General features: G+C 42.2%; 1 protein-coding gene across 4 annotated transcripts; it reads left to right on the plus strand.

The window, feature by feature from the left end:
• The first annotated feature begins 498 nt into the window (after positions 1-498).
• Positions 499-4,212, plus strand: LACRT (lacritin). 4 transcript variants are annotated; one of them, XM_037030248.1, is made up of 5 exons: positions 499-599; positions 1,788-1,841; positions 3,005-3,136; positions 3,496-3,597; positions 4,063-4,212. In XM_037030248.1, exons 1-5 carry the CDS (start codon positions 545-547, stop codon positions 4,134-4,136), a joined length of 417 nt encoding a protein of 138 aa, XP_036886143.1. In that variant the 5' UTR covers positions 499-544; the 3' UTR covers positions 4,137-4,212. The 4 variants fall into 4 exon arrangements, with proteins under 4 accessions (XP_036886143.1, XP_036886144.1, XP_036886146.1 ...); XM_037030249.1 differs by having other exon boundaries at positions 1,788-1,814; XM_037030251.1 differs by lacking the exon at positions 3,496-3,597.
• Positions 4,213-16,679: the final 12,467 nt, after the last annotated feature.

A 16,679-nucleotide genomic window follows, 5' to 3' on the forward strand; every position in this document is an offset into this window, starting at 1 on the left:
AATGAGCTATAAACTCAGTTGCCAAAAGTCCTGAGTGTGGCCTCCCATGGAATGGGGCTCACTTAGCCTGGAGAAACCTCTAAGCCCTTGCACTGAGCCCTTTGGAGATCTAGGCAAGAGGTGACAATGTGATCCTCCAGCCCCCAACCTCTTCCTTGACAGATGTCAGGATTAAGAATCCTACCACTACCCTCAATAGATACATTTTAGAATCTCCCCAAACAAAACCTGTCTGCCTCCAGTCCCTGAGATCCCAGAGATGTGATCCCAGAGGGCAGGTGGGTGGAGAAGGAAATTGATGGCTGAAAGTTAGCTGGGAAAGGACCTCCCAGCAAAGATGCCAGGTATCAGCTGGGCCCAGCTCACCTTTGTTGACTTGTCAGGTGGCAATCTGGGGAAGAAGGGGTGGAGGACACAAAAGTCACACCCCTCCAAACTTGTTTCCCATTGGTCCTTAGTATCTTTAAAAGGGCCCAGCAGTCCCAGCACTGTATTCTGGACCCTGTGAGGATTCTGTGGTTATACTCACTCCTAACCCTCAAGCATGAGATCTACGGCTCTCCTTCTGGCCGCTCTGGCTGGAGCCCTGGTCTGTGCCCGTGAGTATGGCCCTACCCCTGCAGCCACTAGATCCTCAAAGTCTAGGGCAGCCCTAGCTCCTGTCTTTGTTCCTCTTCCTCACCCAGGGCTCTCCTTGCTTCTCCTGCTTCTCCAAGCAACTACTGTCCTCAGTTCTCCACACATGGCCTCTTTACTCCATGGCTCAGGGAATTAGGAACCCCCTGGCCCTGCCTACTTTCTGGCCAATCTCCCCGCTGTTCTCATTTACCCACTATGACTGTCACCCTGGTCTTCCTTCAGGGCCCCTGGGCCGATGCATATAGCAGGAGGGGTTGTCCCCTAGACAAGGGTGCCAAGCAAGGGGTGGTGGGGGTGAAATCTAGCCCATGTTACACTTGCCAAGCAGCATACCCTGCCCATGGCTGTCTCTCAGGATGTCTTTTCTAATTACACAAAAGCATCACTTGGGCCAGGCCCACCCTGCCATTCCTCAAACTTTAGGACCTTCCTTCTTGCTCTTCCCTCTGGCTGGGGAAGAGCTTTTTCTCTCTGTCTCCTTCCACCAGCCAACTCTGAGTGTCCCTTGACCAGTGCTTTCTCATCTGTGAAATCTCACTTCAGGTATGAATCTCCAAAAAAGTCTTCCTCAAAAAATTTATGAAGCATTAATTAAACCTCGTTTGCCCTTACTGCACCATCACATCGGAAACGAATTCATTGCGTAACATTAGCTCTGTCAGGGCAGAATCTCATCCACCTTTTTCATCATTAAATCCCCTTCACTTAGCAGAGAGCTTTGCATAAATGTTGTTTTGACAGATAAGAGGAATCAGGGCCGGAGTCCCATACCATAAACCACTCATGCGTGGCCCCGTGGCCCCTGCACTGTCATCTACTGCCACTGTAGGCCACGGCTGCCTCCCTGACACAGTGTTAGACACCTTCAAGAGCCAGAACCAGGTTGGGAGGAGGGCAGTTTCCAGAGGAATATTTCACTTCTCTGAGGACAGCTTGCTTCAAAACAAAAAAACGTAGGAGGAGTTAAACATCAGAAAGAACGCCCCAATGAACCTACTGGTGTGGCAGAAGGACATGGTCAACGGACAGGGAAATGTGTCCCTGTGTCCACAAACACTCCTGAGAGCTCAGGATTGGGAATGGGAGGGAGAGTGGCCCCGCTGCGGATCAGCTTGATTCTTCACTGTCATCTCTCTTCTCGGTTGCAGAAGACAGCACCACTGGTTACGTTCAAGGTACTACGGCTGGGGATTCTTTGAACTGTGAGTCCTTCTCTCCCTCTGACCTTGGCTCTGGGGAAGGTTGAACAGCTGGGATGTCAGTGGAGGATGGGGGAGAATCTCAGGGGGAGGAGATTGGGTCCTGCTCTGGGTGGTAATGGGAGGTGCGTGGATTGGGGTGGGACAAGAATAAGGAAGAAGTATGAGAACCCAGACAGGCAAGCTTTTAGGGAGAATGGGAAAAGGGCTTATTGTGAATAAAAGGGAGAAAGAGATGAAGTTAAATAACAAGGGCAATATCACACACAGTATTCATATCTTTACCAGCAAAAACCTTGTGTGACTCCCAGCTCCTTTGCAAGGTTCCTGCTCTCTGACCTCAGACCCCATTTCCAGCCCTCTTTTTTCTGCCTTCCCTTCATGTACCATCCACGTATGCTAAATTCAATGAGCTTCATTGCATTTCGCCCACCTATTCCACACATGCCTTCCCTGAGCTCTTGCTGACTCCCTGCTCCTTAAGGAAGCCCCTTTAGAACATTCTCCTTGCCAAAATCCTTTCCTCAAGACCCAGTTTCTCTTCACTGTGCTCTCTACCATGACCCATACTCCTGCCCCAATTCCTTTCCAGCCCTGCCCATGAAAAGTGCCCAGCCATGCCCATCTTCTGAGAGGCTCGGTCTTAATCCATTCAGGCTGTTACAACAAATTACTATAGACTGGCTAAAATAACAGAAATGTATTTATCATAGTTCTGGAGGTTAAAAGTCTGAGGTCAGGGTGCCAGCATGACCAGGTTCTGATGGGGACCTTCTCCTGGACCGCAAACTGCCAACTTTTCACTGCATCCTCACATGGTGGAAAGAAGAGGAGAGTTCTCTGTGGTCCCTTCTACAAGGGCCCTAATCTGATTCTTGAGGGTTTCACCTCATGACCTAATTACCTCCCAAAAGCCCCACCTCCTGAATCATCCCATTGGAGGTTTAAGATCTCAACATATAAATTTGTGGGAGACACAAACACTCAGCCCATAATGGGCATGTAGTGTGTTCAAATCCCATTTCCCATAAGAGGGAGGGTTTATGCCATTTCACTTCTGTATCCAGACACCCAGCAAGTGTTAGGTATCTGAGGCCCTGACGCACATTCCTAAGAGGGAAAAAATACCTGATTTTGCTAAAATCATCAAATGGGTGTGTTTGTAGCTGAACTTGGGATCACAGCTCCAGCGGAATCTACTTCACTCCAAGAGTCAGCCACGGCAGCCCAGAAGACTTCAAGGGCAGCTCAGGCGCCAGCCGGGGTCACCTTACCGAGGCAAGGATTTGAGTCCCTGAGTAAGTCTCTGCCTTTATACCAGGCAACAAGCTGGAGAAGTCTCTGGCAGCAGATCTACACGATGCCTCTACCCACAAAGACAAGCCCAGAAGAAGCAGACATTCATTCAATCACCTGAACACAAGGCAAACACAGGGTGAACACGGCACCCCTACACAGAATCTCAGCAATAGTAGATTTTGCTGCCTGCACTATACACGTTTTCTTTCCTGGCCCACCCACTTTCCTATGTGAGAGAAGCTGGGCCTCTCAGCAAAACTGCTCCACTTTAGGAATTTATACAGGGATAATGTGGGGGGTAGTCCTCTTTAAACGAGGTGCCTTTTCTGATGATGTGATTCTTCTGCCCCCAAATTAGAATCCATAATAGAGAAAAGTCTCTTGCTAGCAGACAAGGCCTTTGATGAAGCAGAAAAGAGAGCCAGTGAAGGAGTCCAAGATGGAAAACAGATAGCTGAAGGTGAATGCATCCCAAGGCAAAGCCTTGAAGAACCAGAAATATTCACGGCTCCCTCTCCACTCAGTGAGGGGAGGTGGGCAAGATCGTGCCCCCACCACCCTACACTGGAGACCTGGAACTGACCCACCCCTCTCCACTGAAGCTTCCCTTATTTTGTGCCTTTAAATGGTTCTGATTTCTCATCTACATTCAAACTGTATAGTCCTCCGATACCGGGTGCCCCTGAGTTCCCACCCCCAGCCTTCCCAGTGCAGAGTTACTCAGTTCACTCCCTCTCACCCTTTCCCAGGCAGGCGAGGGGACACATCCTTCCGCCTAGGGTGAATCTAACCTCCCTCCCTCTGACTGTGTCAGGCCCCTGAGGGTGCAGTGAGGTTGGAAAGAAGCTGGAGTTGAGGAGAATGGGAAGGGGTGGATGGTGCCTGGTGACATTCAAATCTCATTCCCATCTCTGCTTTCTTCCAGGTGGAAATGAGTTTATACAAAGACTGAAGAACATTTTTTTGGATCCAAGAAAAATTTGGTTTCTTAATATCTGAAAAGACTGGGATCTGGGAACTTAATGCCTTAAACCTATGTGTTGCCCAAAGCAATTAAACCAAAAGCATGCAACTATCGTGTGCCTGTGCTCTGTGGGGTGGACCCTGTGGAGAGGGGGAGAAAAGCCCTGTCTGGAGCCCAGGCCCTGAGCCGGTCGCAGCCTTCCTTCAGGACACCGCCTCTAACAAGCCCTTTTAGTCACACTGAGCCGCAGATACATGTGCTGGGCCTCCTTTTGGTCCAAATGCCTCTTGATTCTGATCTGCCTCCTTATTCTTTGCACAGGGTTCCTAGTGACATTTGAGCATTTCCAAAAATTAAATCAACTTCCAAAGAGCCAGGATTTGTCACCCTGAAAATAGTCAAAGCCTGAACCATTGCTACAAAAGCCACTTTCTTGCACCATTATTAAAAATGCATCCCTCCTGCCTTCCATTCATAATTTCCACACTGGGCCAAACTGAAGCCTAATTAGATAAGATCAATAAATAATGAGCCACTAATTGAATTCATTACAATTATTCATGTAAATAATGAGGTACTAACTGTATCCATTACAGTTATCCATGTGATCGTTCTGCACCCCTTCCTTCCCTCCACCTCTGTCCAGGACCACGCTGAGCACACAGGTGAACAGGGAAGGAGCACTCATGACTGTGGAGGAAAGGAACCATCACTTTCCCTGAGCCCAGCGCGTGGCATCTCTGCTCTCTCTCACCCCAGAGTCGTTGATTCTAGACTGTCCTTCCTCCTATCCCAACTGAGTCACTCCTCTTCTATCCTGGGGTAGAGAGGTATTCAGCTTAGACCCTGTTTTAAAGGAACGGGGAGCCCTGACTGGTGTAGCTCAGTGGATTGAGCATGGGCCTACAAACCAAAGGATCGCGGTTCGATTCCCAGTCAGGGCACATGCCTGGGTTGCAGGCCATTTCCTTCCCAGCAGGGGACCCACGAGAGGCAACCATACATTGATATTTCTCTCCCTCTCTCCTTCCCTTCCCCTCTAAAGATAAATAAATAAAATATTTCAGAAAAAAGGAATGAGGAATACATCTTCCTACTCTTCCCACCACTGCTACACATGGTGCGTTTTTGAGAAAGCTGTCCAGGAAACAAAGACAGACCTTCAGAAGCAGCCCCCCTCTGAGCAGTGATTATAATAAACACTGGGTGAAGAGGGCACTTCAAACTGTGTAGATTGCCACCATTTTATGGGCTGAATTGTGTCCTCCCAAAATGATTTGTTGATGTCCTAATCCTGGTACCATAGAATGTCACCTTATTTGGAAAATGATGTCCTTATGAGAAGAGAGAAATTTCAACACAGAAGTACACAGAGAGAGGATGATGTAAAGACACCCAAAGGTAAATGGCCATGTGACAATGGAGGCAGGGGCTGGAGTGATGCCTCTATAAGACAAGGAATGCCAAGGATTGCCAGCAAACACCAGAAACTAGAAGAGCCAGGGAAGTGTTTTTCCCTACAGGTTTTAGAGGGAGCATGGGCCTGTTGACACCTTGATTTTGAACTTCTACCCTCCCAAACTGAGAGGCAATAAATTTATGTTGTTTTAAGTCATTCAGTTTATGACAGTTGATTTACAGCAGCCCCAGGAAATGAATACACACCACTACTCACATCTTCATTAGCTCATTAGGCTCCTGGCTTCCTCTTACAACTGCGAGGTCATACTCTGTGACCACTGCCACCCATCTCCCCCTCCTCCCAGGCCCCAGAAACCACCAATCTACTGTTTCCATGAGTTTCGGTTTTCTTAGTTTCCACATATAAGTAAAATCATACAATATTTGTCTTTCTCTCTCTGATTTATTTCACTTAGTATAATGTCCTCAAGCTCTACCCACATTGGTGCGAATGGCAGGATTTCCTTTTTTCTCATGGCTGAATAATATTCCATTATACCGACACATATGTTGTATAGTTTTTACTGCATAGATCTTTTACTTTCTTGGCTAAACTCATTCCTCAGTATTTTTTTTTATGTTATTATGAATGAGATTATCTTCTCAATTTACTTTTCTAATAGTTTCTTCTAAAAGAATTTTTTTTAACTGAGTAACCCTTCACACATAGTAAAGGTGGAATCTAGAATTTTTTTAATGTAATTAATTAATTTATTTATTTATTTAATTAATTCTTGTTCAAGTACAGTTTTCTGTCTTATATTCCCAGCCCTGCCCCGCAGTGCTCCCCACCTCCCTCCCATTTCCCCCCCCCACCTTAGTTATTGTCCGTGTGTCCTTTATACTTGTTCATGTGAGTCCTTCCCCTTTTCCCCTGTGATTCTCTCCCCTCTCCCCTCTGGACCCTGGCAGCCTGTTCTGTATTTCAGTGCCTTTGGTCACATTTTGCTTGCTTGTTTGTTTTGTTGTTTAGGGAATCTAGAATTTTTTGTGGAAGTTTTCAAAATTGCAAAAGGCAATGCAGTGGATTAACATCTTCCATATAATTGACATGGTTCCCTCCCACCCCCTTCAGATCTTTGCTCAAATGTCACTTTTTGAAAGAGGCCTTTCCTGGCCAGTTATCTAAAATTACAAGCCTCCTACATATTCCCTACTTTATTTTTGTCCTTAGAATTTCTTTTTTTTCCAACTTTTTTGAGGTCTATGTAATATACAAAAAAATGCACATATTTAACGTACACATTGTGGTGAGTTTGGACATATGCATGCACCCATGATACTACCATCACCACAATCAAGGTAATAAACATATCCAAGACCTCCAAAGAACTTCTTGTCACCCCCTGCTCTGTGTGTGTGTGTGTGTGTGTGTGTGTGTGTGTGTCTGTGAAACTCTTAGCATCTTAGCATGAGATCTACCCTCTTAAGTTTTTAAGTGCACAATGCCATGTCGTTACCTATGGCCGCTATGTTGTACAATAGATCTCCAGAACTTATTTCATAGCATTTCTTACTACCTAATATCCTATGTAATTTACTTATTTATCTGTTTTCTTCACTAGAATGTAGGCACCATGAGAACAGAGATTTCTGTTTCCTTTCACTGGTATATCTCCAGTTCCTAAAACAGTGCAGGAATCAATATTGAATGGCTTCATCACTTCTACCCACCTCTCCATTCTCATCCTATGAAATCAATGTTTCCATCTTCTATATTCCCAGAATGCATTTTTTACACTTGTGCTACATTTTTACCAGGTAGGCAACTCTTCAGAAGTATGTCTTCCCTGGCTGGTATGGCTCAATGGATTGAGTACAGGCCTGTGAACCAAAGGGTCACTGGTTCGATTGCCAGTCAGGGCACATGCCTGGGTTGCAGGCCAGATTCCCAGTGGGGGGCACACAAGAGGCAACCACACACTGATGTTTCTCTCCCTCTCCTTCTCCCACCCTTCCCTTCTGTCTAAAAATAAATAAATAAAATCTAAAAAAAAAGTCAGTCCATCTTGGTATCCTTATTACTCAATGGATAATAGATGCTTAACAAATGGTCTGTGCATTGATATTGAATGACGGAGATCCATGTAGGCACTGTTCACTCAGGCCTGTGATTGCTCAGAAGACTTCTCCCATCCTCCCCATTGACATAACCCTCTCGGGCTCTGCTCATATCTGCCTTCCAGCACCCCAACACATCCCAAGTTCTTCCCCCACAAAGGAGAGAAAACTTTAATGATCTCACATTCAGACCTCAGTGCTTTTGAAGCTTCAGTGATCATGACAAAGTTTGATGAAGGGAAACAGCTTTCCCAGGTACTGTGTCAGGAGAAACCCCAAGCCTAGTGAAATCCCTTTCACCCCCACAGACAATAGCCACAGTCCAAAGACCTAGACCTTCTAATAAGAAGAAGGCACACACAGCTCCCCTGTGTGGTAGAGGTCTGTCCACTTTAACACACTACTTTTGTTGGGAGTGTGGGGAGCAGAGAGTGATCTCAGTGGAACAAACCACTCAAGACACAAGACACATGCAAATACATCTGTGTCCAGATAAAAGGCCAAACACAGCTTTCTACCTCCCATCCCACCACAAATGTCATGAAATTACAAACAATAATTGTTCAATTAAAAAAGGATTATTTCTGCATTTGCAATTGTTTTCCTAATTTCTGAGGCTATCTAAGTTTGCTGTTCAGATATGGATGATATTCTAAATCAACAATTTCAACCAGTGTGCTGCAAACATTTTTTAAACATGCAATACCTGACTATTTAGTAGGGTCATTGACCTCTTTTCCCTTAGATTGTCAATTTTTTAAAAAATGACAACCTCCAACACAACAATAGCCATCTGGTATGACTGAATCACAATTATACCTATTTTTTGTCAGCAAAAAATATGTTTTTTGGTGTGCTGCTGAATTTTAGTAATTAGTTTATGTGTGTCATGAGCTTACAGAGGTTGAAAATCACTGTTCTAAATAAATCAATACAAATTAATGGGGAAAAACTCAATAACACAATTTCAAATGTAAGGAGGGAGAGTAAAGATACATCTACCTATGTCTTATCTCTGAAACCAGTTGAATTGCTTTACCACAAGGACAATAAATACAGATATCTAAATTCCATTTTGAATGAAAAAGTACTTACAACTCCGAATAACACTTTCCATGAAGAACGTCTACAACGTCCAGTGAAACTAACCAAATTGAGAGAGGATGCCGACAGTGTCCCATAAGGACAACAGATCATGGGCAGAGCAGCAAAACGCAACCTCTCTAAAGTGCACAATACATTCAGAGGAACGAAATCAAAGACACCTTGTTTGTACCTATACCCACCTTATGTATAATGACTGCTCCTGGAAAAGAGCACTGAACACATAGAAAAGAAAAACATAGTTCCTTAAAGATAAAAGAAAATTTTCACCCAGGCCAATGTGGCTCAGTTGGTTTGAGCAACATCCCAATAATTTGTGGGTTCAATTCCCAGTCAGAACACACAACTAGACTGCAGGTCTGGGCCAATCGATGTTTCTTTCCCTTTCTCTCTCTGTTCCTGCCCCTCCCTCTAAAATCAATGAGCATGCCCTTGGGTGAGAATTGAAAAAAAAAAAAGGAAAAGAAAAGTTGAATCTTGCTTGGGGAAGGGGGAATAGGGAGTTGTTTAATAGATGTAGAGTTTCAGTTTTGCAAGATGAAAAAGTTCTGGAGATTGGTTGTGCAACAACATACATGTACTTAACACTACTGAACTTCATACTTAGACGTGGTTTAGACAGTGAATTCGATGTTATGTGCATTTTACCAAAATTAAAAACTAAAATTAATAATAATGTGAATCTGCATATTGAAAGGAAAAGCAGATTTTAAATGACCAATGCTGAGAACTGACTGGAGAAAATGTTTTACCTTCAAAGATAAAAAAAGATCAGAAATTGGAAAAGCGGGGAGGAAATTAAGTACAAACTTCCAGTTGTAAAATAAGTCATAGTATGTGACACACAGCTTAGGGACTATGGTCAGTAATGTCAGAAAACTGCGGCTGGTGGTAGATGCGCACTAGGTTTACTGTGGTGATCCCTCTGCAACGTATGTAGATGTTGAATCACTATGTTGTACTCCTGGAATTCATATAATATTGTATTTCAACTATAATTAAAAATAAAATTGTCAAACAAAAACAATCATTGAACATTCAGGCAAAAGGAGCAGCATACCTACTGAGGAACTAAAAGGAAAATTATATATACATATATATATATATATACACACATATAGATAGATAGATAGATATAATTAAGCTGGCTTCAAACTTTAGCACCAAAAGAGTAGAGAAATCCTTACAAAGTCCTCTGAGAGAAGAAAAATGAGGTCCAAGCATTTTGTAATTCCTCAAATTATTTTATCAGGCTAAAGCCAATAGACAAATATTTTCAGCATGCAAGAATTCAAGAAATTTCATTTTTATGAGCCCTTTAAAAATATATTAAATGATAATCTCTAACCAGCCAATGAGGTAATGGAGAAAATGAGGTTAAAGGATTAGTTGTGAATGCTAAATTCACTTTAGTGCAGGACAGAAGTTGAAATTGCTGAGGAGCGTTTGTTACCGAGCAGCAGGGAAATGTTAAAACTATGAGAATATAACCAAAGATTAGAATATGGGTGGTGGGGCTAGAGGAGAGGGAGTTAATAAAAATAGGCTGATGTACTCAACTTTTATAGTTAGAGTATCAAAAACTGTTTGTTTGTTTTTTAAGATTTTACATTTATGCCCCAGCTGGTGTAGCTCAGTACATTGTGCATGGGCCCGTGAAGCAAATAGTTGCCAGTTCGATTCCCAGTCAGGGCACATGCCTGGGTTGCAGGCCAGGTCCCCAGTAGGGGGCATGAGAGGGGCAATTAATCAATGTGTCCCTCACACATTGACGTTTCACTCCCTGTCTTTCTCTTTCCCTTCCCCTCTCCCTAAAAATAATTTAAAAATAAATAAAGTCTTTTTTTAAAGTCTCAAAAGAAAGCAAATATTCTCAGATTGAGTCACAAAGCAAACAAAACTATAAACAATTAAAAGATATACCAGTAACAAAACAACTGCTTTATTTTGTTTTCCTTTGCTTGTCTGCATTCCTGCCTTCTTCCCTTAATAATTCAGTTAAAAAACCAGTAGACAGAGTCAGCAAGGCAGGCCTCTGCATGGCCAGGGGGTGGGCATGCTGGAAAACTGGAGCACGGTGTTAGATCTTGAGAGATGAGGTGGGGCGGTCTGCCCAAAAATACAGGTGGTGGGGGCAAGTACTGGTCTGGCATGGGGTGTCAGAGTACAAGTTGGGTGAAAAGGGGGTCTACATGGTGTAGGGTGACTGAGCCAGAATTCTGTGGTACCAGAATTTATATATATAAATACAGGGTCCAGCAGAAGTAACACCTGCTTAAGTGTGGTTGATAGAGTAATAATTTATAGTTCTAATTTGAACATTTCACCTAAAATGTCATGCAGTATGCTTGAGTGTGATATTGTTATGTTACAGAATTACATGCTTATGATTTTGTAATTTAAAAAAGGAGGCGGTTTTTGTGTCAGGCCCTGTAGATGTAGAAATACATCTAGGCATAAATGTGCATGTATGATTTATTTGTATGAACATAGATACATTCATACAAACATATATTCCCTGGCTTTGACCAGGGGGAGGGCCTGGAAGCAGTGATATTCAACTACAGTGAGCAAACCTCCTATACTTTCATTTCTAAATACCATTAAAAGAACACAGATCTTTAGAGAAATGACTGATATTGGGGCTAGGGAAAAGAACTACATTATGGGCTTAGGATGCCTGGTTGTGCTAGAGCGTTAAAAAGTGCTCAAAAAATGATGGATACATGTCCAAAGAATATGAAAGCTAACCAGAAAGCTAGCTTAATCCCATCACTGTTAAATTGTCCCAGACTAACCAATTTCAATAAGAAAAAATCACAAAATATTATAGTAATGATAATAATAAATAATGGTGGTAACAGGATTATAATTTATTAACTAAATAAGAAGTCATGAGAGGACTTCCAGCCAAAATAGAGGCATAGGTGGGAACACTGTGCCCCCTCCCACAACTAAAAAGACAGCAAGGTTTTAGAAACAAAAACACAGCCAAAACAGTAAAAATTGAATTGTACAGAAGTCTGACAACGAACCACTCAGCCAGACCAGTAAGAGGCACGAAGTCAGCGGCAGAGCAGAGGTTGGGCTGGAAAGATCATTCAGTCAGACCGACCCGGGAGCATAGGCAGAGGCGGTTGGTGGGGTGGCAATGGGCGGGCCCAGTGAGGGCACAGGGCGGCTGGCTGACTGCGGTCACACATTCACACGCAGATAAACCAAGCGAAGGAGCGAACAGCAAGACAGACCACTCAGGCTAGGGCCCCAGCGACAGGAATTAGAGGCTGAAAGCACCAACTGGAAAGACTTTCTCAGGGTCGAGGAGCCGGGAGAGGCTCCCAGGCTCACAGAGAGTTTGTTGGTGAGACCCACAGGGTCCTGGAGTGTACACAGGCCCACACACCCGGGAACCGGCACCAGAGGGGCCCATTTGCTTGTAGGAAGCCGCAAAGGGGACAGAAATCTGAGGGAGAGCAGAGTGCAGCAAAGCGCCATTTTTTTCCCTCTCTGACCCCGCCCCCACATACAGCGTCACAACCCAGCAACTGGGTTCACTGACCCTGGTGAACACCTAAGGCTCCGCCCCTCATACATAACAGCTGCAAACAGACCAAAACATTATGGCTCAAGAACAGCTCAGTGGATTGAGCACAGGCCTGTGAACCAGAGGATCATGGTTCGATTCCCAGTCAGGGCACATGCTTGGGTTGCAGGCCAGTTCCTGGCAGGGGACACATGATACATTGTGTGTCCTCAGCAGAGGCAACCATACATTGATATTTCTCTCCCTCTCTCCTTCCCTTCCCCCTCTAAAGATAAATAAATAAAACCTAAAAAAAAAAAGTTAAAAAAAAAAGAACAGCTCAAAGCCCCAGAGCCTATAATTCTAAGCGACCAAGAGATAGCCAACCTTTCAGATGCACAGTTCAAAATACTGGTGATCAGAATGCTCACAGAACTGCTTGATGTTAGTCACAAATTAGATGAACAAATGAAGGCTACAATAAGGGAAATGCACAGGAAACCAATAGTGATGGTAAGGAAACTGGGATTCAAATCAAGGGAGTGGACCAGAAAGAAGAAAGAAACAACCAAACAGAAAAAAATAAAGAAACAAGAATTCAAAAAATGAAGAGAGGCTTAGGAACCTCCAGGACATCTTTAAACGTTCCAACATCCATAGGGGCACCAGAAGGGGAAGAGGAACAGCCATGAGTGGAAAAACTTATTTGAACAAATAATAAAGGAGAATTTCCCTAGTCTGGCAAAGGAAATAGACTTGCAGGAAATCCAGGAAGCTGAGAGAGTCCCAAAAAAGTTGGATCCAAGAGGGAACACACCAAGGCACATCATAATTACATTAGCCAAGACCAAAATGAAGGAGAGAATTCTAGAAGCAGCAAGAGATAAGGGGACAGTCACCTACAAAGGACTTCCCATCAGACTGTCAGCTGATTTCTCAAAAGAGACCTTACAGGCAAGAAGGGACTGGAAAGAAGTATTCCAAGTCATGAAATCCAAAGACCTACAGCCAAGATTGCTCTATCCAGCAAAGCTTTCATTTAGAATGGAAGGGCAGGTAAAGTGCTTCCCAGATAAGGTCAAATTCAAGGAGTTCATCATCACCAAGCTCTTATTATATGAAATGTCAAAGAGACGTATCTAAGAAAAAGAAGGTAAAAAATGTGAACAGTGAAAGGACAGCAAACTCACAGTCATTAACAACCACACCTAAAACAAAAGCAAACTAAGAGGACAGCTAGATCGGGAGCAGAAAGATAGAAATGGAGATCACATGGAGCGTTAGCAACAGGGGAGTGGGAGGAGGAGAAGGGGGGAGAAGGTACAGAGACTAAGTAGCATAGACGGTAGGTAGAAAATAGACAGGGAGGGAGGGCAAGAATAGTATGGGAAATACAGAATCTAAAGAACTTGTGACACATGGATATGAAGTAAAGGGGGGAATGGTGAGAGAGGGGTGTGCAGGATGGAGGGGAATGAAGGAGGGAATGGGACAACTGTAATGGCATAATCAATAAAATATATTTTTACAAAAAGAAAAGTAACTCAGGAAGATAGGAAGTCAAAGGATGAGGAAAAGCACATATGCAAATTTTAGAAAGTGGAATAATGATCTTAATATCAGATAACTTTGATTTTAGTACAAACACATTAAATGAGACAAGGAAGAGTCTATGAGTATAAATAAAGTTTACAATTCATAACAAAAATTTCAACAGAGACAAATATTTCTGCTCCTTGTAAAAGAGCACCAAAAGTTTATGAAATGCAGGATTAGTAGCTGAATTCACCTTCACTCCCTAGATGACACGTAGACCAGGAAACCGTGGCTGTGGAGTACATATCTAAGTACCTTAAACAGTAAGAGAGAGATGATTCAATACTCTTGGGAAGAGAGAATATTCCTTCACTTCAGAACTGATTAAAAACACATCAAAATTTTATAATGACAGGCAACCACAATAATAATAGCTAACACTTCCATAAAACTTAAAAATGTGCTAAGCACTATTCTAAACACTTTAAAGATTTCAATATTTTTAGTCGACATAACAGCCCCATGATGAAACTTGAGACACAGAGAAGTTCAATAAAGCCATGGAGCTAAGGATCTGAACTGAGGCAGCCTGGCTCCAGAGTCTTAACCAATGTCTCAGTAAACTCTAAAATGCAGAAATAATGCAAATGGACATCCTCTGATTATAAAACAGTAAAACTAAAAACTAAGAACAGAACTAGATAACGCCCCCCAAAAATTACATCCATATGGAAATTTGTAACCCTCTTAAATGACTCGATTTAAAGAGGAAATAAAACCAAAATTATTAAATATTTAAAATTTTTAAATAATGAAAATACTGCATATCAAAATTTGAGATGAAGCTAAAAAGGTACACATAGGAAATTTCAGTTTAAATATCAACATTAGTCAAAATAAAAATTAATAATAAATCAATTAAGCAACCAACTCAAAAATTTAAAGAACAAACTAAATCCAATGAAAGTAGTAAGGTGAAATTAATAAAAGTAAAATCAGAACTTAATTAAATGAAAAAGAGAAAATTATAGAACCTAAACTTTAAAAACTCTTAGAGCTGATTATTTAGGAAAAATACAGATAAATCGGTAACTAACTCTTGGCAGCAACAACAACAGAAAAAAGAGGTGAGGTATGGGGGTGAGAGAAACCAAAATAAGGGGACATAACAAAGATAAAAAGGTAACTCAAATAATTAAAAGATCATTTTTGCTTCAATCTGCAAATGAATTGTTTAAACCTGAGTAACATGGATGATTTTTCTAGAAAAATATCCAAGAACGCTGGCCCCAGAAGAGCTAAACTACATGAACAGATGAATTATTTTAAAAGAAATAGAAACTATTTCTATTTAGCTAAAAAGCTCCAGGCCCAGAGAACTTCACAAGTGAAATCCACTGTCACTTGTGGATTTCAAGTGAAATCCAAGTGTGCTGGGAGTTCTTGGATTACTCCTTCGATTTCATCAGCTGTTATTGGTCTGTTCAGGCTTTCTGCTTCATTCAGTCTGAGGAAATTATATTTTTCTAGAAATGTGTCCATTTCACCCTGGCTTTCAGATTCCTTGGCTATATTTCAGATCTTCTTGGCTAATTACTATAGTTGTTCAAAGTAATTTCTTACAATTCTTTGTATTTCTGTGGTATCGGTTGTAATTTCTCCTCTTTTGTTTCTAATTTTGTTTATTTAGGCCCTCTTTTTCTTGATGAGTCTGCTTAAAGGCTTGTCAATTTTGTTTATCTTTTCAAAGAACCAGCTCCTTTGGATTGTTGTTTTAGTCTTTATGTTGTTTAATTCTGTTCTGCTTTTGGTTATTTCCTTCCTTCTAGTTGTTCTGGGCTTTGTTTGTTGTTCCTCCAGTTCTTATAGATGTAGGGTTAGGTTGTTTATTTGAAATGTTTCTATCTTTCTTAGGTAGACCTGTATTGCTATGAATTTCCATCTTATGATTGCCTTTGCTATGTCCCACTTTGGGTTGTGTGTTCATTTTCATTCATTTCCAGAAACTTTTTGATTCCTTCCTTCATTTCATGCTATTCAATCTCCATGAATATAAGTGTTTTTGAGTTTTTTCCTTGAGGTTGGTTTCCAGTTTTGGCCCTTGTGGTCCAAGAAAATGTTTGATATGATTTCAATTTTCTTGAATTTGTTGAGGCTGGTTTTGTGTATTATATGGTCTATTTGTCTATTATGTGGTCTATCAGAAGGAAAGAAGGAGCTGCTACCCTTCACGAGAGCATGGATGGAACTGGAGAGCATTCACAGGTGGCACAAGGGCCGAGGGCCAAACCCGACCCTCCACCTTGTTTTATCTGGCCCAGCACTGAGCTCCTTGCCCCTAGTTAAGGAGCAGTTAAAATTATCCAGCCCTAAAATTATATTCAGCCCTTTGAAGACAACCATGAGGCTGATGTGGCCCCTGGTGAAAATGAGTTCAACACCCTTGAAAAAAGTGAAATAAGCCAAGTGATGAAAGGCAAATACCAAATGATCTCACCTATAAGTGGCACATAATCAATAAAACAAACAAGCAAGCAAAATACAACCAGAGATATTGAAATGAAGAACAAACTTGATAGTAATCAGACAAGAGGGGAGAGGGATAATGGGGGAAATAGGGGAAGGGCCATAAAGGAACAAAGGACACATAGACAAAGTCGAGAGGGGGTAGGTTTGAGGGTGGGAGGCAGGGATGGGTGGGGCAGAAGGATATGGTAGGGTGAAAATGGAGACAACTCTACCTGAACAACAATAAAAAGATAAATAAAACTTATGGATAAAAAAGTAGTTCAAATCTAGGAAAATATATCAGGAGATAGGGAAAATGAAAAACATTAAACAATCGTTTGAAGGACTAAGGAAAATAAAAAAGAATATCATAGAACTAAACTTA

Source organism: Sturnira hondurensis, unplaced genomic scaffold (genome assembly GCF_014824575.4).
Source record: "Sturnira hondurensis isolate 20B ecotype Veracruz unplaced genomic scaffold, ASM1482457v3 Scaffold0020601, whole genome shotgun sequence".
Classification (NCBI taxonomy): Eukaryota; Metazoa; Chordata; class Mammalia; order Chiroptera; family Phyllostomidae; genus Sturnira; species Sturnira hondurensis.

Bases quoted from the DNA above. Each gene is read 5' to 3' on its own strand.
- LACRT (XM_037030248.1), top strand. From the start codon at position 545: ATGAGATCTACGGCTCTCCTTCTGGCCGCTCTGGCTGGAGCCCTGGTC. The intron at 600-1,787 runs GTGAGTATGGCC...TCTCGGTTGCAG, and splicing joins TGGAGCCCTGGTCTGTGCCC to AAGACAGCACCACTGGTTAC. The intron at 1,842-3,004 runs GTGAGTCCTTCT...GTGTGTTTGTAG, and splicing joins GGCTGGGGATTCTTTGAACT to CTGAACTTGGGATCACAGCT.